This window comes from Henckelia pumila, chromosome 1, assembly GCF_033568475.1.
Source record: "Henckelia pumila isolate YLH828 chromosome 1, ASM3356847v2, whole genome shotgun sequence".
NCBI classification, from domain to species: Eukaryota; Viridiplantae; Streptophyta; class Magnoliopsida; order Lamiales; family Gesneriaceae; genus Henckelia; species Henckelia pumila.
The window spans coordinates 75377267-75399946 of NC_133120.1; the positions used below are offsets into that span (position 1 = coordinate 75377267).

The 22680-nt window shown below is 36.1% G+C and overlaps 1 protein-coding gene and 1 non-coding gene across 3 annotated transcripts in view; one reads left to right on the forward strand and one right to left on the reverse strand.

Annotated features, from left to right (window-relative positions):
• LOC140875477 (protein SABRE) overlaps positions 1 to 4269 on the forward strand; it is a 29932-nt gene extending 25663 nt beyond the window's left edge. For both annotated transcript variants that reach the window (XM_073279160.1, XM_073279161.1), the window contains 7 exons: positions 198 to 270; positions 851 to 952; positions 1047 to 1229; positions 2241 to 2570; positions 2654 to 2821; positions 3186 to 3555; positions 3756 to 4269. In XM_073279160.1, the coding sequence (XP_073135261.1) occupies positions 198 to 270; positions 851 to 952; positions 1047 to 1229; positions 2241 to 2570; positions 2654 to 2821; positions 3186 to 3555; positions 3756 to 3865 (1336 nt within the window). In that variant the 3' untranslated portion in view covers positions 3866 to 4269. The remainder of the gene's footprint in view (positions 1 to 197; positions 271 to 850; positions 953 to 1046; positions 1230 to 2240; positions 2571 to 2653; positions 2822 to 3185; positions 3556 to 3755) is intronic.
• Positions 4270 to 17011: 12742 nt separating this feature from the next.
• LOC140876879 (small nucleolar RNA R71) lies at positions 17012 to 17118 on the reverse strand. Its single transcript, XR_012149109.1, has one exon. It is a non-coding gene; the product is annotated as a small nucleolar RNA R71 (small nucleolar RNA).
• Between the last annotated feature and the right edge of the window lie 5562 nt (positions 17119 to 22680).

The following is a 22680-nucleotide window of genomic DNA, read 5'->3' on the forward strand; positions in this document are numbered from 1 at the left end:
GTTTTTCTCATTGTGAGAAGAAAAACAGACATTTAAATTACCGCTTACAGTTTATTTTCACGATAGTGATCTGGCATGACATTTTATATTTACGAATTTCATTGGATTCAGTAAGGCATTCGAAAGGCAAGTTTGATGGATGTTCCTCTTGAATAAATTAAAAGTTTGAGATGCTGCTTGTGTCATCTTGAATGCAGACAAGTGATGCTTCGTGTGGATGCTAAGCAAGGATCTTCCAAGGACGGAAACTCCCCTCTTGAATTATTCCAGGTCAGCAGAGTAATGAATTCTTTTATATAGAAGCATATAATTTTATTTAGCTGATGTGTAATATCGCCAAACTGTACCACAATTATTCCTGACATCAGCTGAACTGCTAGTCTCAGTTCCATGGCTTGCTATGTGGGTCATCCCTACTGGAAAGTCATTGATGTGTTACTTGTGCTGTAGTGAAGTTTTATTTGTAGCCCAGTGAAGTTTTCTTGGTGTTCTTCATTAAAGAGAAGTGTCCTACAAGTGAAACTGGTCTTCTTTGGTAACTTGTGAGGGCTTGTGTCTGACTCCAGAATGATGGTAGTGAGTTGTCTTACAGCAGAGAATAAACTTGGAAGTGACTAAGGGCTGCTGAATCCATCCTTTCCATGGAATGGATGGTGGTAGTGTCTTTCCGTTGGATGGAGAAAGAGTACAAAACTTTCTTAAAAATGTGGCAGCGTGTGTTTGACATATGTGAATGATGGAAACACTTTGACTTTTAAATTTCTACTTGGTAAATGAAACAGAGTTTGAAATGTGGCAGAGTACTAGTTTTAATTTTTTGCGCGTAACAAGATTCTATCTTCTTGTATAGGTGGAAATTTACCCTTTAAAGATACATTTGACTGAGACATGTTACAAATTGATGTGGCAATATTTCTTTCCTGAAGAAGAACAAGACTCCCAAAGGCGGCAGGTTTGTCTCACTATGTTCTTGAAGCTTTCAGTTAAATAATCACCTTATCAGAAAAAAAAAACTTTTAATCTCTGTATTTCAATGTGATATATAGGAAGTATGGAAGGTTTCGACGACAGCTGGTGCAAGGCGTGTAAAGAAAGGGTCAACAGTTCAAGAGGCATCTTCATCTAGCACCCATACAAAAGATGTTGATGTTTCCAAATCAAGCACATCTACCCTCTCTGCAATATCTTTAACTAACCAATCTGGCAGCATTCAAGATGATGCACTGCAAGTGAGTATCTAAAAGTTGCAATAATAATGCATATGTTTATTATTGGTGAAATAATTTTATTGAAAAATATATTTGATCAAGATTAGACTCAGGAAAACTCTTCCTCATGGATCTGTCGAGGTCTGTCAGCAAATTTCCAGAGCAGTTAAGCTGGAGAAAACTGACAAATAATGACTTTGTCAGATTCATCAGTGACTCGTATATAATCTGTTAATGCTGTTTTCAATTTCACAAAAGTATTTTGAAGGTTCCAGTTTTAGTGATATGTTTTGTTTGTGCCTGTTTCAATATTTTCAGCTTACAGAATTATTATATGATATTTACAAGATGAACTTGATGATACCCACGAGAATAGCCAAGGCCTGAGCTATAATAATGAGTGCTATTAGAGTAGAACAACAGGGAAGGAATCCAAAAGCCTCTCAACCACCTATAATAGATAAAGTTGACCGAGTTCAGATCCTGACGACGCCTCAAAATCTCATTAAATATCTCATATTATCTCATCCATTTAGTTTACTAGTGACAGAGAGAGAGAATTTACACGGTCAAACTCTGCAATGGAGGTGAATTGAAATCCCATATATTTGAACACCTAAACCATCCATGTCACAACCAATAAGGAGTATCACTTAATGACCGTATTGTTGAAATGGGAAACATGATAGACATGGTAAAATTCTATAGCCAGTAACTTGTAGACGGGTGAATCCATCTGTTGGCATTCCACAGGGTTGGCTGATTATTTGAGTGCCAACATAAAGGCTTTGCAATTTGGCTACACAATATAAAAGAATTTCAACCTTTTGCGATTTCAGATTTGTATAGGGATTGGAGCTTAGCTTTGAGCTAGATTTACTTGAACCTCTTTTTGAGGATTAGTGGATCACTGGTCCACAATTTGTACTCTAATTATCTTAATTATTAATAATATTTATGTTTCTGATCAAAAAAAACATAAAGGCTTTGCAGATTATCTGAATGTTCCTTGCGTTGCATGTTTATGCACAGGTATCAAAGCTTCAGAATCTAAAAGTGAACATTGTTGGTGATTCAACCCCAGAATTAAGAAGAACGTCGTCCTTTGATAAAACTTGGGAAGAAAATGTGGCTGAATCTGTTGCCAATGAACTGGTGTTACAATTGCACACTTCAACAAAAAGTGGGCCTCTTGCTATTCTTGACCAGCATGACGAGCCCATTAAAAATAAATTGAAGGAGATCAAAGTAGTCAAACCTGGTCGGTCCTCTCATGAGGAGAAAAAGGTGGTTAAAATGCAAGATGAGAAAAGGTCCAGACCCCGAAAACTGAGAGAGTTTCACAATATCAAGATTAGTCAGGTTGGTTCTCAATAAGATTTTTGTCTTGTTTGTTTTCCTTCTATTAGTCTCTTTGTATCTTACTTAAGCATCACATGGTGTAGGTTGAGCTGCTAGTTACCTATGAAGGATCAAGATTTGCGGTAAGCGACTTAAGGTTGCTGATGGACACATTCCATCGTGTTGAGTTTACTGGAACTTGGAGACGGTTGTTCTCTCGTGTTAAAAAGCATATTATTTGGGGAGTTCTAAAGTCTGTCACGGGCATGCAGGTAAATTGGTGTGCTTTATCTGCTATCTCTAGATATCTTTCGCTCAAACACATATACCCCGTGTACAAGCATGATATGGATCCTTACAAATGATGAAAATCGTGTAACTTATACATCAACTGACAAGACGAAAAGTTTTTCCATCCACCAGAAAACACACATACCCCCATTCAAATGTGTAAATGTGTAAACCTGCCCGCACAAGCATGATATATATTGATTGTGACTGATTGATAAATGCTTTAGTTTTTCATCAAAAGATAAATGCTTTAGTTTTTCATCACGGAACTGTCTTAAATAATTTGCATGCCAGTTAAGATTTTACCTCAACGAGATTTCATGCCGGTACTGGTGTTATTTACAGGGGAAGAAGTTTAAAGATAAAGCACATCCAACTGGTGTTACTATTACAGAAAATGATCTCAATCTCAGTGATAGCGATGGAGGTTCGGCTGAAAAATCTGATAAGCATCCAATATCCTGGCCAAAACGTACTGGTGATGGGGCAGGTGATGGTTTTGTTACCTCTGTAAGGGGCCTTTTCAATTCTCAGCGTCGCAAGGCCAAGGCTTTTGTTTTACGGACTATGAGGGGTGAAGCAGAGAGTGAGCTCCATGTGGATTGGAGTGAAAGTGATGCAGAGTTCTCTCCGTTTGCCAGACAGCTAACTATAACCAAAGCTAAAAGGTTAATTAGACGGCACACTAAGAAGTTCCGTTCTAGGGGACAGAAAGGTTAGTGCACCTCACTCTCATTAGACTTTGTCGTATCTGTTATATATCTTTGTTTTGTTGGCAAATAAAATCCAGTGGTAGTGTCTAAAGATGTAATTATTCAGGGTTCAGCTTGTTCTAGTACAATATCTCAATTCGACAAGACTCTATCATTGTCTTTTATTTGATAAAAATCAAGTTAAACGTTGTATCTATGTCAGGTTTATCGTTGCAGTCAAAAGAATCACTTCCTGCATCTCCTAAGGAGACCACACCCTACGAAAGTGATTCTTCAAGTGGATCCTCTCCTTATCAGGATTTCCACGATTAGAATTTGAAGATATTATCGAATTTTCAGGGTTAGATTCGTGACACGAGCTTCAAATGGTCTTCTATTACATTTCTCTGTAGCTAGATAAACCAGATGCGGCTTGTTCTCGTGGTTACTGCCTATAGGATTCAATATGCTGGAGAGCAGCATGGGAAGTAATTATATTCAAGGTTTGACCCCGAGCTAGTGGAGGTACATGGTAATTTGTTTTAGCATTTGAAGTTCACCACTCTTAATTTCTGTGTGAGAGTTGTGTTGACTTCTCTCATCTCCATATGTTCTTTTCTCCGACTCGTGAAGAGAAATAAATTTTGTAGGATAGTTAGAGGCTTGGCAAGTTTGATAAAGTTATACTATCGTCATTGGGTCAAATATTTATGTGAAGAACCAATTATTTTTCTGCATCCATATGTATATGTTAGATCTGCATCCATATGTAAACACGCTTCCTATATAACGTGGAACTCGAGTACATAGCTTACGTTTCAAGTTCTTGAGTAACTAGTTTGAGCACATGTGAATTTTCATCGACGCTTGCTTGAAAAATTAGCTTAAAGAATGGTTGTTTCTTCCCCAGAAATTGAGCTTGAAGGTCAAATATTTAACCAACACAGCCGCAAAGAGGCAAGAGAACTCCCTTCAAAATAAAAGCACACCACAGTTCAAAATGAGCTAAATGACATTCTCTTTTCTTAAAATTGTATTGCGTTTTTCTGTCTTATCGTTGTTGGCCTGCATCATAAAGATGATGAGTATTGACGTAAATAAATATTTATGATGATGTATTGAATATATAAATGTCGTCGTTACTAACAAGCTAATCTCTCAAGAAGTTGGTAACGTGTGAAAAAATATTCTCTCATTTATTCGAATTCAAATAAAATTTTAAATTCAAGTATCATGATTCTAAACAAGTGACTAGACTCCAACAAATAAATGAAGAAACATGTTACAAGATTCCTACAAATGTACAAGATTCTTAAGCAAAGTATCGATGTTACATGCATAACAAAAAGGTACATGATTCTTACGCAAAGTATCGATATCACATGAATAACAGGGTTTTTTTAAAGCAAATGCTAGCATCGTGGCACACACGTTACGTGTATATAATATATAAATATTATTACCCTCAAAGAGGTGTTCAAGTTGGTGATGTAGGTGAACGTTTGATCAGTAATAAAAAATTCGATTATCTATACCAATACTTTCTCGGGCTAGCAACAAACCTTAAGCATAGTAGATGAGCGCTTGATATATGGTCAAGAATTTGATTCTCTTTACCAATACCTCTTGAACGAGTCTGTCGCACGAGGTTTGCTTGATGCGGTTTACATGGCTAGCGTGATTTATATGTTATTGTGTTAGTTCGAGAATTTACTAAGTGCGAGTCGAAAGGTAATGGTTGCTGGTTCTCATGTCATATATATCTATACCAATTATAAAAGTATGAACCAATGTCAAAAATTTTCAATTTTGTATTTTCAACTTTGTCATTGATTTGTACACACTTGATAAATTATGTGAGGATGTTTTTGTAAAATCAATTATTATGATGAGGTCAAAATTGACAAAGTGTGTGCACATATTAGATAAGGATCAAATTTTCAAAAAGATTGAAATACTAAAATATATACTTTGCTTTTATTTTCTTGTACATAAAGTGAACAAATTTGTTCCACAAAAATCTTAATTAAATACTCATCCAGTTTCCTAAAAGACTGAAATACCAAAATAATTTAATTTTTATTTGTTTTCAACAAAAAATCTTATGCATTTTAATTTGTGTAAGGAGTTATTGAGCTAAATAGTATAAAAATATCATATTTGTAAATGTTATTAAAATTCACACACACACACACACACATATATATATATTAATTAAATTACACACCGGTGTTGAAATAAATCAATTCAAGTGGAGTAAAGTTTTAATCGAAAATAATAAATAAAGATCATACCAACACACACATCATATATATAAAAGTTGAAATTAAAAAATTTAACTATTTTTCCTCCTCACAAAAGCTAAAACTATAACAATTATTTTATGAGTTAATACTACAATTAACGAATGAATAGTTTTACAAGAGTTTGATGTGAATAAACCGATTATCACTTTCTGTAACTTAAAAATATATGTTTAAAGATATAGTTTTTATTTTTTTGTAAATAAATTTTTACAAAAAATAGTTATTAACATTACTCACTACTTCTTTTATTGACTAATAGTAGGAAAGATTCAACTCAAAACAAGAACGATGTTCACAAACCCTTCTTGCATACAAAAAAAAAAACAACAAATATATGGTATGAATATCTTAATTGTTTTTAACAAAACTATAAGATTCATATCATTAATTATTTAAGTCTATAAATATATATATAAAAAAATTTCAGCTGCCCAACAAATGATGCCCACTTTGTGCCCAACCACTAAAACCTGGTGCCGTGTTTTAGTGGTGCGAAAAATCAAAAACAAAAACAACTAAAACCCGGCATCGGTTTTTAGTGATCGCGAACAAAGTGGGCAGAAATTTGTTGGGCAGCTTAAAACTTCTCTCTCTCTATATATATATATATATATATATATATATATATATTTATATTAATCAATATTCTAATACGGGTTAGGTAACAATTTCGAAAAAAAAGTCTAAAAAAATTATGGATGATGTCTCACATCAAATTAAAGATCCTAAAAAAAATTTACCTTGATGAAAATTCTCAATTAGATTAATAATCTAAAAAAGGTACAATATTATTTATTATTTCATTTTTTTTTATATATCATTCCACGAGCAAAAATTTGAATATTTTATCATTGGAGCAAATATTTTATAAATACATTTATATAACCTGAGATAGGAAATTACAAAATCCAGATTTAATTTGATTTAACGTATATTACTTATTAAAAATATATATAACGAATTATATTGCTTCAAGGTATACATATATAAGATAAAAAAAAAAGGTAAATTCATGACACGAGACATGTAGAAATTTCTCAAGATCAATCAGCAAAACAATGAAAAACCCGAGCTGTAATAACTGGATGATGAGCTTCAATAATTAATATTGTGTCAAGGTAAAACTATATTTTAACATTATATTTATAAGTTTAATTACACGAGTTATTGAAATGTCTTATCTTAATTATGTAAATATAGAAAAAAGATATATGATCATAAATGATGACACTGAAACTGCAACAGTTACATTATTCGAAAAAATTGTAAATATTTTTATTGGTTGTAGTGTTAAATATTATATCGATTGGATATATCATCAAGATATATAAATAATTTTTTTCTTACAAACACTATATAATGATTAACAATTATTAATAAAATCAGTTTTATATATATAAGACGACAACACTTCAATATTTCACAATTATTTAGATACACCAAATAAAGAAGAATATTATTTACTCTTAAATAGACAAAACAGTTGAAATAAAAGATATATAAAATGTTAGCATTTGTAATTAAAGACATTCAAAATTCAATCAAAAATTATAGCAACGAAATAATTGTAAGCAAACAGAGATCAGTAAAATTTGAAAAATAAGAAATTAAAAATAAAAGAGGATGTATAATAAATACATTGATCGTTAACGATATTAACATAAAAGTAATAGAAGACGATAACATACCATAATGCAGTTGAGATTGATGAAATTATTGTTATTCTTGCAAGTAAATATTTTTAGCATAAAAAAAGGATCGCCCAACAAAATAATAAAATAATAACAATAAAAAAACACAAATGATTGATGGAGACATCATCACAGGAATTGCTGAGATGGTGAAAATATTGATTCTTTCATAGAGAATAAACAACAGATGGTAAATGGAAGAAATCGTGAAAGAGAGAGAAATCAAAAATAAAAAATAAAAAAATATTTGACGCGATAATTGAAATTAAATTTTAGAATGAATTATCTATATTACAATTCTTTTTTCATAAATCAATAGTCACAAAATAAGTAATCAACAAATAAGATAAAAAAATTATAAAATAAATATTCACTTTAATTTGATTAACATAACTCACTTATTAACAAATACAAAATAAATTATATATGTTTCAAGGCATACATACATGAGATAGAAAATAAGACAAAGTACGAAGCATGCCATAATTACTCCAATTAATCAATAAAACAATAAAAAACCCGAGCTGTAATAATTGTATATAAGTTTCAATATAAATATCGTGTCAAGGTAAAACTACATTAATAAACACAATATTTATAACCTTATATGAGACATTATTGAGTGTCTTATTGTAATGACCTGCTTCGAAATCACCTACTAACAGAGACTAAAACATGCAATTAACATTAAATGACAACAATTAGAGAAAACCGCATAAACTTAAATCTAAGTACTAACCTGACAGAATACGACCGGTAAATATCCGAATCCCAAAATAACAATACAACCCAATCGAAAACCCAAATGCAATCCTAACTAGCTCTGTTGGCACCAACTTCGCAAACTACAAACTGGTTCCCGAACTTGGAAAACCTGCAACTACCTCGTCAAATGGGGTATCCAATGAAAATATATGGATGTGAGCTAACGATGCTTAGTACGAAAGTATGAGTATACACATGCTATGAATACAAAATGCAAGTGAACGGGTACCGAAAACCTATCACGAAAGAAACTCTTGCTCAACAAATGGTGTCATGATATGTAGCACACTATATCGTTGCATCAGGAGGTACTCCCGTACCATATGAAATAAGTGGAATATCCAGACCCAAATCCATGGAATCCATCCACAAAAACCTTCGGGGCTTGAGCAACCCTTCTACTGGTAATATCAAGGTATATTATCAACGTGATAATGCATGCAACATAATAATCGTGACATAATAAATGCACATAAGTCATGCCATATAAATCATGCATATATAGGCATGCACACTCAACCAGGATATCTCAGATAATACGTTCGTAACTCAAATCAAGCGACTCAAGCAACCTAGCCACCCGGGTACTCAAGTCCAAGCCTGCATCCGATTTTTTGCTTATTAATCTCATTAGAGAATTCCATAATCATGTTTTAACCATTTTAAACATGCTTAGTCCTTATAATTACTAGAAACGGAATCGGGTTACTATACTTATTCTAAACTGTTAATGTGTATATATAATAATTATGACCGTAAATAATAAAAACATTGAAACTGCAAGTGTTACTTTGTTCGAAAATGTTGTAAATATTTTTATTAGTTGCATTGTTTAAGATTATACTAATTTCATCACTAAGATGACATGTAATAGTTTTTCTTTTAAAGAGTATATATTATTACCAATTATTAATAAAATCTATTTTATCTAAAAAACGACAACATTTCAATAAAAAAAATGACAATGGTTGAACAAATATAGTTCTCATTCATTTTATAATACATGTTGCATATATTATATTACGTTGAATTTTACTATTGACTAAAATACCGTGAAAAAAATTATTAATTAGCTGCACGTTAATCTCTTCTCATCACAACTCATTTATTTAACAATGCTTATCGACATTAATAAAAGGTGTTTCCACGTGCATGACACGTAACTTTTACTAGTATATATATATATATATATATATATATATATATAATTTTGATCCCCTGCACCCTAGGATGCAAGAAAACTATGTGCGACCACTAAAACCTGGTGGTGGATTTTAGTGGTGCAAAAAAAAAAACAAAAACCACTAAAACCCACTATCGGGTTTTAGTGGTCGCACTAAAATTTCCTGCACCCTAGGGTGCAGGGGATCGGATCTATATATATATATATATATATATATATATATAGTTTTAAATATATTATTATTTTTCAAATTATTTTTTGAAATATAATTTTCATGTTTAAATGTTGACTAAATATATCAAAAAATTATTTGCTAAATCTTTACAAATCAGTGAAAGAAATGTGGAGAAATGTTGGTGAGATGTGTTAAAAATATTAATAATTATATTTGCATGGAATTGGGAAGATTTCACTTTTCAAGTTAGGTATGAAATTCGATATTGGTGTAACTAAGTCGGATCAAAACCGTTTTCACAAGGTCATTTAATTTTTAACCCAAAAATCTATTTTAGTATAGTTTTGCACTGAAATAGTGTAATACACCAAAAACACAACATCCATTCCAACTCATTTACTTCAAATTTTACACAAAATATTCTCGGAATATTCTTTTTTATTTTTCATACATTATTTCGTATCCTATATTTTATATCTATTTATAAATTTAATGCTTAATATCAATATGACATTATTAATATATACAATTATTATAATATTTAAATTGTTATTTTAATTGTTTGTTAAATTATAATACGAATTAACACACATAAATTATTAAAATTGATATATAACTTGAATACATAAAATTCAGTTAAATAACATGATATAATATATATATATTTTGTACATTTAACTATTAAAAAATTATATTATTAATCAATTATATATAATCATTAAAAAAATTTAAAAAAATAATAAAGTCTTTGTTAGGATCTATTTGGACTGCTCTTATGCAACTTCCTTGAACAGTTCACTTGACAAACTTTTTCTATGAGAGCAGTTGTTTTTAGCAACTAACTCTATTTTTTCTCGCGTGTCAATGTTAATTGATCATCAAATATATGTGCGAAAAAAAGCCAAATGTAGTAGCCTGACTACTAATTTAACTAATTCATTTCCTAAAACATAATTATGAAGTTCTCAAATGAGTTAAAGGAGTGGAAAATAGGATTAATGACATTCGAAATAGTCCAAGAGGAGTTTCTAGTGCCTAGGAGTTCGGACTATGCGAACTAGGCAAGGCAATAGATCGGAAGCTCCGAAGAGATCGGACGATCCGAAGCTAGGATCGGATGATCCGATCTCCATTGGATAAGATAAGATAAAATTGAGATTTGATTGGACAGATGCATGAGTTCGGACGATCTGAAGAGAAGATCAGACGATCCGATCCATTCGGAGACTCCGATTGAGTTCGGAAACATAGGGAGTTCGGATGATCCGAACTTCCATTCCCATCCGAACTCTGTCGACAACCAGATGTTAGGATAAGGGGACACGTGTTCGGAGAGGAATCGTTGGGGACGATCGGACGATCCGAACTTGGGGATCGGATCATCCGATCTCCGTCTATAAATAGGGGTCCGGGAGCTCCATTTGGAAATCGCACAATCCACTCCCCTCTCCTATTCTAGGTCAATTCTAGGGGTTTTAAGCGTTCTTATCCGAAAGAAGAGGATGGTCTAATTGGGGAATAACGACTGGTTGCGGTACCGGCGGAGCCTTGGGGCCTATTTGATATTCGGGCAGGTGTCCTCTATTTCGCCCAGGATTCTTTGTTTTCTTGATATTAGCCCCGCCCTCCGGGGGTTATATGAGTGAAAAAAGCTCTCCTGCCCTTCGCTGGATAGAAGCTATCAAGCCCTCCTAGTCATCGAGGCTCAGAAGTGGGCCAAGGATTAAACGCTTGAAAGATAACTTGTCTTAGGGCCAGGGGGCGACGGAGCGCTGCCGAGGTTATAGCAGAGTTGTGCCTAAGTTTTGGGACTATTGACATCAGTGGGCTAACGACAAACGCAGGTATACTACTAGAATCAGATTAGTCAAAGTGAGTTTCTATTAGTCTAGTTAAGGCTTTTGGAGGATAAATAGTGATACGATGATTGTCTGATTATAGGCTTGGACTAGAGGACTTGTATCGCTAGGTTGCTTACTTTGAGGTACGGACGTATCATCCGAGATATCCTGGTTGAGTATGCATTTTCATGATTGCATGTTTTATGTGACATTAATTATATGAGCATTTATCATGTCACGGATATTATGATGCATGCATTGGTACGTTGAGCATGTATTTTATTGATACTACCAGTAGATGGGTCTAGATCTGGTCACGGTCCGGGTTTGGGTCGGACCCGCCGGTTCAGGGTTGGTGTTTTACCAACCCTTAACCGGCCTACCCATGGCCGGTTCCGGTCCAGGTTGGTGAACCGGCGGTTCGGATCCGGTTAACCGACGGGTCCGGGTCCGGGTCCGGGTCAACCCTTATAATTTAAAAAAAATAGCGCCATTTTTTTAAATGTGCAGGGGTGGCACGCCCGCGCCAAGCACCTGCGCGGCCGCGCGGCTGTTGCGGATTATTTTCTGCAAAGTGGCCGCGCAGCCGCGCCTCTTAAGGCGCGGGTGCACCAATGCTGCGCATTCCTGTGCAGCAGCCGTGCGGCCGCCCAAATGAGAGGCGCGGTCGCGCAGATGGGAGGCGTGGCCGCGCCTCCTTGGCGCTAATATGATTTTTGCTATTCAAATTTTTTTAATATTTTTTGTAATACATATTCTTTAAATAAACTCAATCAAATAGTTCATATATCTACAAAAAATATATATTACATTTATTAAATAAATATATATTAGAATTTCAATAACTATTACATTTTATTCTGCTTCACTCGCATTTCCTCCCGTCGTAGTTCCGAATGTTCCTTCGGTATCATCTTGGTCTTCTTCATCACTTTGAATATGTTGTGTTCGAGTAGCAGCTTTTGACCAATCATTGAGCAAACATTGGGATTCCAAATTTTCCTGCCTTAAGCTAGAACGTCTCTCGTCCAATGTATTTCCTTCAATACTAAATGCTTGCTCCACTGCAACTGTTGAAATCGGACAAGCTAGAATTTCTTTTGCCATTATAGACAAAATTGGATATATTTGTGTTTTTTGCGACAACCATATCAAAATGTCGAAGTTTTCCTCATTTGTATCACTAAAATCAAAAATAGTGGTAAAATAATTCTCAAGTTCTTGACTAGAACTTGAGGATCCTCGTGGACGTTTCGTCTGGTCCCTTAATAAAAGTTGTGTTTTAGTAAGTTTAGAAGTAACATTACTAGTTGCAGTGGATTGTGTTTCATATGAAACAATTTTTCCACCATATTTGATGTTATATTCATTATAAATATCAAGTAAATGACTTTTAATATTAAACAAAATCAATGAGAGAGAAGGAATCGTTTCCGCAATAGGCTCCAAAGATTCATAATATAATGTTAACATGTCGCTTAAGACAACTAATTTAAGTCTAGGATCTCAAACAAAAGCACATAAAAAAATTTCAGGAATGACCGAAAAATATTTTTTCCATTTTGCTTTCATGACGAAAATACATTGAGATAAAGCACTATCATTAGATTTAACATGTTCATGAAAAACACAAGCAATGTAGCAACAATGTGTTAAAACTAAATGTGAAGTAGAATAATAAACACTGGATAATTGGTCTCTAGCATCATTAAAAACTTTAAAATTTCACAAATACTAGTGCATATGTTCCATTGATTTGAAAACAAATAAATATCACGAGCTTGAACAAATTGATGAAAAAATGTACATAATAAATTTTTATATTCAAAAGAAAATAATAACAATTTATATGTTGAATTCCAACGAGTTGGAACATCTCGTGCAAACCGCTTAGGCTTCATACCATTTACTCTACAAAATTTTCCCCATTGCTTCATAACTTGGGGATGCGTCCATAAATAATGAATAGCATTCCTAATTGGTTGAATATGTATGCCTAAACTTTTTAGCCCATCTTGAACACACAAATTTAAAATATGACATGTGCATCTAATATGAAAAAATTTGCCACCTAGTGATGGTTTACATACTTCAATAAGCTCACTAATACTAGAAGTATTTGCACTAGCATTATCAAAAGACATTGAAAAAAATTTGGTAGTTAGATCATATTCTTCTAAAATAACAAATATAAGTTGAGAAATATTTTGTGCCGTGTGTGATTCGATGAAACATCTATATGCAAACAACTTTTTTTGAATGTTCCAATTATTATCAATCCAATGACATGTAATACCCATATATGAACAACTTTGCCAATGATCACTCCAAATATCGGAACACAAAGAAACTTTATTATTCAAACTATAAAATTCCTTAATTAATTCTTTCTTTTGATCGACAACTAACTTTTTCATTGTGAGTTTGAGACTATTTCTTGGAATACGTCTAATAGAAGGATTTGCACTTGTAGAAAGCCAATTTTCAAAAGATAATTTATCGCTAAAACTAAAAGAAAGTTGTTTAACCGCACAAAATTTATCCGGTTCTTATCTAAATATAGCTTCGTTATATTTAAATAGTTGAGATTCATTACCCGATTGAGAAGATAATGCCGGAATTTGAGTTTGAGCACGATCAATCCCAATTTCCACCGGATGATTTTTCTCGATATGCCGCGTCAAAGTTCCATAACCACTTCCTTTTTAAATTTGTAACATTTTGAACAATATTTGCATTTGGCTTGCAAATCACCGGAGGAAAGCGTCACCTTGTCAAAATGTTTGGTGAAGATATTGGATGTCGGGCGAGGCACCGCTCGAGTTTGTCTTTGAGAGGCCGCCAGATCATTCATACTTTATTGACTTGCATGATGACGTGGTGGTTGTTCAACTTGTTGTCTTTGTTGCGCCTCTTGTTGAATTTCTTGAATTTCATCATCGGAATATTCAAGGTCAAAGCCATCGACATTGAATTGAGGATACTCGACCTCGGGTGGTACGATGCTCTTTTCCTTTCCTTTTCCTTTGTCACCCCTACGACTTGATCCCGCTCCGGACATTTGTAATTGTATGAATATGAAAATAAATCAACAATTGACAATAAACCAATAATCAAAAATTGATATTTTTGATCATTCAAGAAATTAAAAGGAATTGAGAATGGAGAGAATGAAGAGAGAATTATGTAAACAAAATGAAAGGGGACTTGGGGTATTTATAGATAAAAAGTAAAAAAAAAATTAAAAAAAAACCGGCAAGCCGGCTGGTCGGCCGGGTTTTAACGGCCATGAAATCGTGGCCTTTGATCTCCAATGCCCACAAAATTGTGGCCATTGATCTTGTGGCCGTTGGATCATCTGGCCATCTGGGCGCCCATTTGGGCGCCAAGTGTCCAACCCGCCGGGTTGTAACCGACCTGTGGCCGGACTGCCTAGTGGCCGGTCCGGTCTCGGTTCCGGATTGGACCCATTGATTCGGTTACTGATAGGAGTCGTTTTTCCTTGTTTTATTGTTTGTTTTATTAGTGTTTTGCATTCGTTCTTAGTCGTCTTGTTAGTGTTTTTCTAATTTTGTTTGCATTTAGTGTAATGTTGTGTGTTTTGTCTACTCATATTGATTTGTGGTTAAATTTGCAGGAAAACTAAAAAAAAAAAATATTTCTGGCTTCAAAAGGGGGTGCGCTCGGTCTGTAGAAAAGAGCAGACCGAGCGCTGGCATAATCAAAGGAGGCAGTGAGTTGAAGACTTTTGAGCGCTCGGTCGATGAAAATATGTAGACCGAGCGCTGGCATTATTTGCTCGGGCAGAAGGTTGGCCAACTTTGGGCGCTCGGTCGGTGAATTTTTGCAGACCGAGCGCCCGCGCAGAATTTTGGAAACTTTTATTTTGGGAGTTTTAAAAGGAAAGGACTCTGGGGGCAATATATATATATATAGCATCTTTTCAGACGTTTTGAGTGTTGGAAAAACACAGCAAAGCACGGTGGAGGCGGCTCTGAAGATCGAAGTTTCTTCTTCTCGTTGGGAGTTCTTTTTCTTTACGATTTCTGAATTCTTTTGTTAAAAACTTTATTAGTTTGAATTTTTTTATGAGTTGTAGTAGCTAAACTTTATTTTGTTGGAATTGAGGGGATCCTAACCCCGAAACATGTTTTTGTGATTGAATCGTTGGACAAATTGATTGATTTTTATATGAGTAATTGATTTTATCATGGTTTATTATTCTATGTTGAGGAGTAACTAACTTTAACACAGATTCGTAAGTTGTGAATTGCTGTCGAGAGATAGATTCATGGTTAGGACGAGTGATAAAATCCATGAACTTAAAATATGCATAGAGATATGATATTTAGTACATGTTGATAACCATAGACAACCAGGTTGAAATTTGTAGGAATTCAATGAACGCAAAGCAATCAGTAATGATAAATAATCGAAGAGATTTGATTGTTTCATTAACTTGAATTAGATTGGCATAAACTCGAGAGAGAGTGTCGATATTTCAGGAATTCTTGTCAAATCTATGAGTGTAAAAGTAATTTCAATTGTCCAGATTCAATTAGGGGGAAGGTGAACCAAGATTCCAACAAAACTTCTTCATATTATATTTTTTGTGCTAAGCATTGCTGTTGTTTATTTTATTTTCATTCAAGTAATTTTAAATCGAATTCTTTACTTTATAATTTTAGAATAATAACAAAATAAAATTTTCGTTACTTTGGGGTATAGAAATTAAATAATTGAATCATTGTGACGTAGTCCCTGAGGACGATACTCGTACTCAGTACACTTTTCTATAACTTGAGTCGTGCACTTGCGATAATTTTGAGCAGAAAAGAGATATTATTACATTGAATTTAAGTGTTGGTATTTTCTCGATCAAGTTTTTGGCGCCGTTGCCGCGGACTATTGATTACTTTGATTTTTCTTATTTTATTTTCTCTACTTCAATTTTAATCACTATTTTCATATGTGAACTGCAGGATTCTCTTGCAGTGCATGCAACATTCACCCGAAAGAGAACTCTTGCCTTTTGATCCAGAAATTGAAAGAACTTTTTCGCAGAAGAAGAAGGCAACAAAGAGAAGCAATGGAAGAACAAGAACGACTACGTGGAGATGGAGAAGCAGAGAATATTGCACCACCTATCTACAGATCCATGATGGACAGTGCTTTGCCATCCATCGAAAATGCCAGACCAAGCATCATCAGGCCAACTATAGCAGCAAATCAGTTTGAAATAAATCCTGCCATCATTCAAATGGTGCAAAACACAATCCAGTTTGGTTGGATGACAATCGATGACACATATGCTCAACTGACGAATTTTCTAGAAATCTGTGATACTTTTAGGATGCAGGGAGTTTCTGATGACGCTATTCGTTTGCGTTTATTCCCTTTTTCTTTAAGAGATAAAGCTAAAGCATGGCTAACGAATCTACCTGCAGGGTCCATCACTACTTGGGATGATCTAGCAAAGGCCTTCCTGACTAAATACTTCCCACCGTCCAAATCAATGAAACTCAGAGCTGACATCACAACATTTACTCAAGGTGAATAGGAAACACTCTATGAAGCATGGGAGCGTTACAAAGATCTACTGAGGAGATGGCCACATCACCAACTACCAGATGGTCTTGTGGTACAAACTTTTTATTATGGTCTTCCTCACTCAAATCGTACCATATTAGATGCAGCTGCAGGTGGAAATTTGTTACGAAAATCACCAGAGGACGGATATGAGTTAATTGAGGAGATGACATCCAGTAGCTATCATCCTCAATCAGAGAGGAATGCATTCAGAAGACCCGCAGGAATGCATCAAGTTGATTCATTCACTTCAGTAGCCGCTCAATTAGAGGTCATGAATAAGAGGATAGAAGAGCTAACTCTAGGGCAGTCTGCGATGCGTATTCAGGAGGTGTGGTGTGAGAAATGTGGTGCTGAACACTTCACGAAAGATTGTCAAACTGGAAACCCATAATATCAGCCAGATGGAGGAATGGTAAACCATGTAGGAAATCAGAATCGCCCCAGGAATGATCCATTCTCAAACACTTATAATCCAGGGTGGAGACATCATCCGAATTTTTTTGTGGGGAGGACAGAATAATAGGCCATATGGGAATCAGAACTACGGAAAACAGCCTCAAGAGGAGAAGCCAAGCATGGAACAGATGATGCAGAAGTTCATATCATCCACTGAGACCAGAATGCAGAATCAGGATGCATCGATTAAGAACTTGGAAAATCAGATTGGGCAGTTAGCCAAAGAGATGTCCAGCAGAGACATAGGTACTTTACCAAGTGACACAGAAAAGAATCCAAAGGAGCAGGTCAAGGCTGTTGAATTAAAAAGTGGGAATAAAATCGAAGGTGAGAGACAAAGAGAGAAAGAGTCAGAACCGTCTACACCAGGGACAACTGCTGTAGTAACCCAGATTCTATTTTAAGATAATAATATGTTAAACATGATTAAGGGTTGGTGATTAACCAATTCCGGGGTTTAATCGGACTTCAGAATCAAGAATTGGATTTTCATTTTCTGAGCCAGCTCGGAAGGTCCGAAGAGGATTTCGGACGGCCCGAACTCAGCACACGGGGGGCTTTGAAGGTGAGCTTGTTGACTTCGGAGTTAAGGCACGTTTGGACGATCCAAACTAGGATCGGACGGCCCGAACTGCCTCATGCCATGCAAGAAAGATTACTCAGCCATGAATTTTGACAAGTGTCAGACGTAGAGAAGTTCGGACAATCTGAACCTGAGTTTGGAGGCTCCGAACCCGACGTGGCTTGCATGCATGCATTGAGTTGGATCGGACGATCCGAACCCCAGTTTGGAGGGCCCGAACTCGTCCAAAAATTTTCCTATAAATAGAAGCCTTCAGATTCATTTCTGATTACGAATTTTCGAGTTTCCTTCTCCAGTTATATAGTGTGAGTTATACACTTGAGAGCCCTATCGGTAATAGTGAGATTTTGGAATAACAAAGAAGTTGTTATAGTCATCCAGAGTCAGCGACATCAAAGGGCTACCTACGGACGAAGGTATGGTCAGGAAATCTATTTAAGTTTTGGAAGTACTTATTAGCTTAGTTAAGGCTTATAGAATTATATAGTGATACGGTGAACTTTTGAAAATAGGCTTGGAACCTAGGATCTACTATACTTGAACTAGCCTAGAGGTACGTACACATTGACTGAGATTGCCAGCGAGTATACATGTTTATATGTTGCATTTATTTGGCATTATTATATGGCATGATATATGATTTACCGTTTTCCATATTCATATGTCATGTGCATATACACGTTGAGCCTATACCTTGTGATACCTGATTATAGATCCGCTCAGCTGTATACTCGATAGTCTGTCACTGAGAGTATCGCGACGGCGGGGACATGTATGTCTGACTACTCTGGTGTACTAGACGAGTGTGGTTGCACCCAGAGGTTGATCCGTGCGGTGGCAGCACTCATGTGGCATCGGTACTGAGCATGACTTTTCAGATGACCATTTACCAGTCATCATGTTGCATGCATTATATACATATGTTTACTCATGTTTATGTACTGGGCGTTAGCGCTCACGCCCTAGTTGTTATTGTAGTGACCCTGCATGGAATCACCTACTAACTGGCAACTAATAGCATGCATTAAACTTAATACAACAAAATACTTAACAGAGTAAAACGTGCGGAAACATAATCCATACATTACATATCAGCTTAGTAAAATATATAGAGGCTTAATACTGTAGTGATACAACCAAATCGAAAAACTTAAAAGTAAACATTATACAGCTATATCGAATCCTGCTGTATAATAAACTCCTCAAGGCTCCTACTCCCTAGTCCTGCCTTGAACTACCAGCTCTGTCCATCCTGCGACCTACCCCGTGGAATAGGGTGTCCAAGATAACAAGTAAGACGTGAGCGCTAACGCCCAGTACATAAACATGAGTAAACATATGTATATAGTGCATGCAACATGATGACTGGTAAAGGGTCATCTAAAAATTCATGCTCAGTATCGGCGCCACATGAGTGCTGCCACCGCACGGAACAACCTCTGGGTTCAACCACACTTGTCAAGTACACTAGAGTAGTCAGACAAAAATGTCCCCGCCGTCGCGGTACTCTCAGTGACAGACTATCGAATATAGAGCTGAGCGGCTCTATAATCAGGTATATCAAGGTATAGGCTCAACGTATATATGCACATGACATATGAATATAGAAAGCAGTAAATCATATATCATGCCATATAATAATGCCAAATAAATGCAACATATAAACATGTATACTCGCTGACAATCTCAGTCAATGTGTATGTACCTCTAGGCTAGTTCAAGTATAGTAGATCCTAGGTTCCAAGCCTATATTTAGAAGTTCATTGTATCACTACACATGTTCTATAAGCCTTAACTAAGCTAATAAGTACTCCCAAAACTTAAATAGATTCCCGGACCATACCTTCGTCCGTCGATAGCCCTTTGAAGTCTCTAGTCCCGGATGACTATAACCACTCCTTGGTTATTCCAAAACCTCTATTATAAACGATAGGGCCCTCAAGTGTATAACTCACACTATAAAACTGGAGAAGGAAACTCGGAAATTTTTAATTCAAATTGAAATTGAACGAGTCCTATTTATAGGAAAATTTCTGGTCGAGTTCGGGCCCTCCGAACTGGGGTTCGGATCGTCCGATCCAACTCACTGCCTGCATGCAAGACACGTCGAGTTCGGACCGTCCGATCACCACTTTGGGTCGTCCGAAGTGTCCTAAATTCGACACTTGTCAAAAACCATGGCTGAGTAATCCTGCCTACTTGGCACAGGTGAAGTTCGGGCCGTCCGATCCTACTTCGGATTGTCCGAACTTGCCTTAACTCCAAAGTCAACAAGCTCACCTTCGGAGCCCCCGGTGTGCTGAGTTCGGGCCGTCCGAAGTCCTATTCGGACCGTCCGAACTGGCTCAGAAAAATGAAAATGAAATTCTTGATTCTGAAGTCCGATTAAGCCCCGGAATTGGTTAATTACCAACCCTTAATCATGTTTAACATATTATTATCTTCAAATGGGTTCTAGGTTACTACATTCTCCCCACCTTTAGATATTTTGTCCGCGAAATAAAATCTAAAGACAAATCAAGATAACAATATGAAACATCAAACTATGTTTTATTACAAGAACTGTAATTACACCTTTACATGGTAATCAAAATTACAAGGCAAATAACTCAGGATATTCTGCTCGCATATGGCTCTCGGTTTCCCAAGTTGCCTCCTCAACGCCTCGGCGCTGCCACTGTACCATCACAAGTGGTATAGTCTTGTTTCGAAGAACTTTCTCCTTCCTGTCTAAAATACGGAGTGGTCGTTCAACATACGACAGATCTGGCTTTAGCTGAACATCAGTAGACTGAATCACATGTGATTTATCAGCTATATACTGTCGAAGTAATGACACATGAAAAACATCATGTATACTGGAAAGAGATGGCGGTAACGCCAAATGATAAGCAATATCTCTAATCTTCTCCAGTAGCTGGAAAGGCCCAATGAAACGAGGTGACAACTTGCCTTTCACACCGAATCTCATCACCTTCCTGAAAGGTGATACTCGTAGGAACACATATTCACCAGGCTCAAACTGCAATGGCCTGCGATGAATATTAGCATAACTGGCTTGTCTATCTTGAGCAGCTTTGATCCTCCGCTTGATCAAATCTACCTTATCTACAATCTGCTGCACCAACTCAGGACCCTCGACTTGTCGTTCTCCGACTTCATCCCAGAATAACGGAGTACGACACCGTCGACCATACAATGCCTCGAAAGGTGCCATATCAATACTACGATGATAACTGTTATTGTAGGAAAATTCGATCAAAGGTAACTGATCCTGCCAAGATAAGCCAAAGTCCATGACAGAAGAACGTAGCATATCTTCCAACGTACGAATCGTCCGCTCTGACTGCCTGTCAGTCTCCGGATGATATGTAGTGCTTAAACTCAGAGTGGTACCCAAAGCCTGCTGAAAACTACCCCAAAAACGTGAGGTAAATCGCGGATCTCTATCACTAACTATGCTCACTGGAATCTCATGTAATCGCACTATCTCCTGGATATATAAGCGTGTCATGCGATCATAAGAATACTCCCGGTTGTAAGGAATAAAGTGTGCTGATTTCGTCAAACGGTCAACTACGACCCAGATAGCATCACACTGACGTGAATTCATAGGCAAGTAGGTGACAAAATCCATAGTCACGTGCTCCCACTTCCATTCGGGAATCTCAAGATTCTGCAGTAATCCACCTGGTCGTCGGTGTTCAGCCTTGACCTGTTGACAAACCAAACATCTCGAAACAAATTGATACACACTCCGCTTCATCCCTTTCCAACAGAATCTAGTTTGCAAGTCCTTATACATTTTCATGCTTCCAGAATGAACTGATAATCAACTCCTATGATCTTGAGAAAGAATATCGTTCCTGAGTTCCGCAACATCAAGTACAACCACTCGATTAGATAAGCACAATAATCCATCTGCCTGAAAATGGAATCTAGATGTATTAACCCCATTGGCTAGACGTGCCAAACGCTGAGTCTTAACATCAGATATCTGAGCATCTCTGATCCGAGAATACAATGCTGGCTCAGATAGAATAGTATACAATCGAATCCCATTTCTCCCTTTCCTGTGCTTGAGCATAAAACTCAATGAACAACACTCTTGTATCATATGAGATATTTCATTAGTCCGAAGTGCAGACAGTCTCACCTGCCGACTCAAGGCATCATCAGTAAGATTAGAAGAACCTGGATGATATTTGATTTCACAATCATAATCCTTCAAAAGATCCATCCAGCGTCTCTGTCGCATATTCAACTCCGCCTGAGTGAATAAATACTTCAAACTCTTGTGATCCGTAAATATCTCAAATTTCTCGCCAAAAAGATAATGCCTCCAGATCTTGAGTGCAAATACAATGGCGGCTAACTCGAGATCATGTACTGGATAATTATTCTCATGCATCTTCAACTGTCGAGAAGCATATGCAATAACATGTCCATGCTGTGTCAGAACACATCCTAACCCCTCACCAATGGCATCAGTATTGACAACATAACCTCCTGATCCAGAAGTTAGAGCTAGCACAGGTGCAGTAGTAAGACGTCTC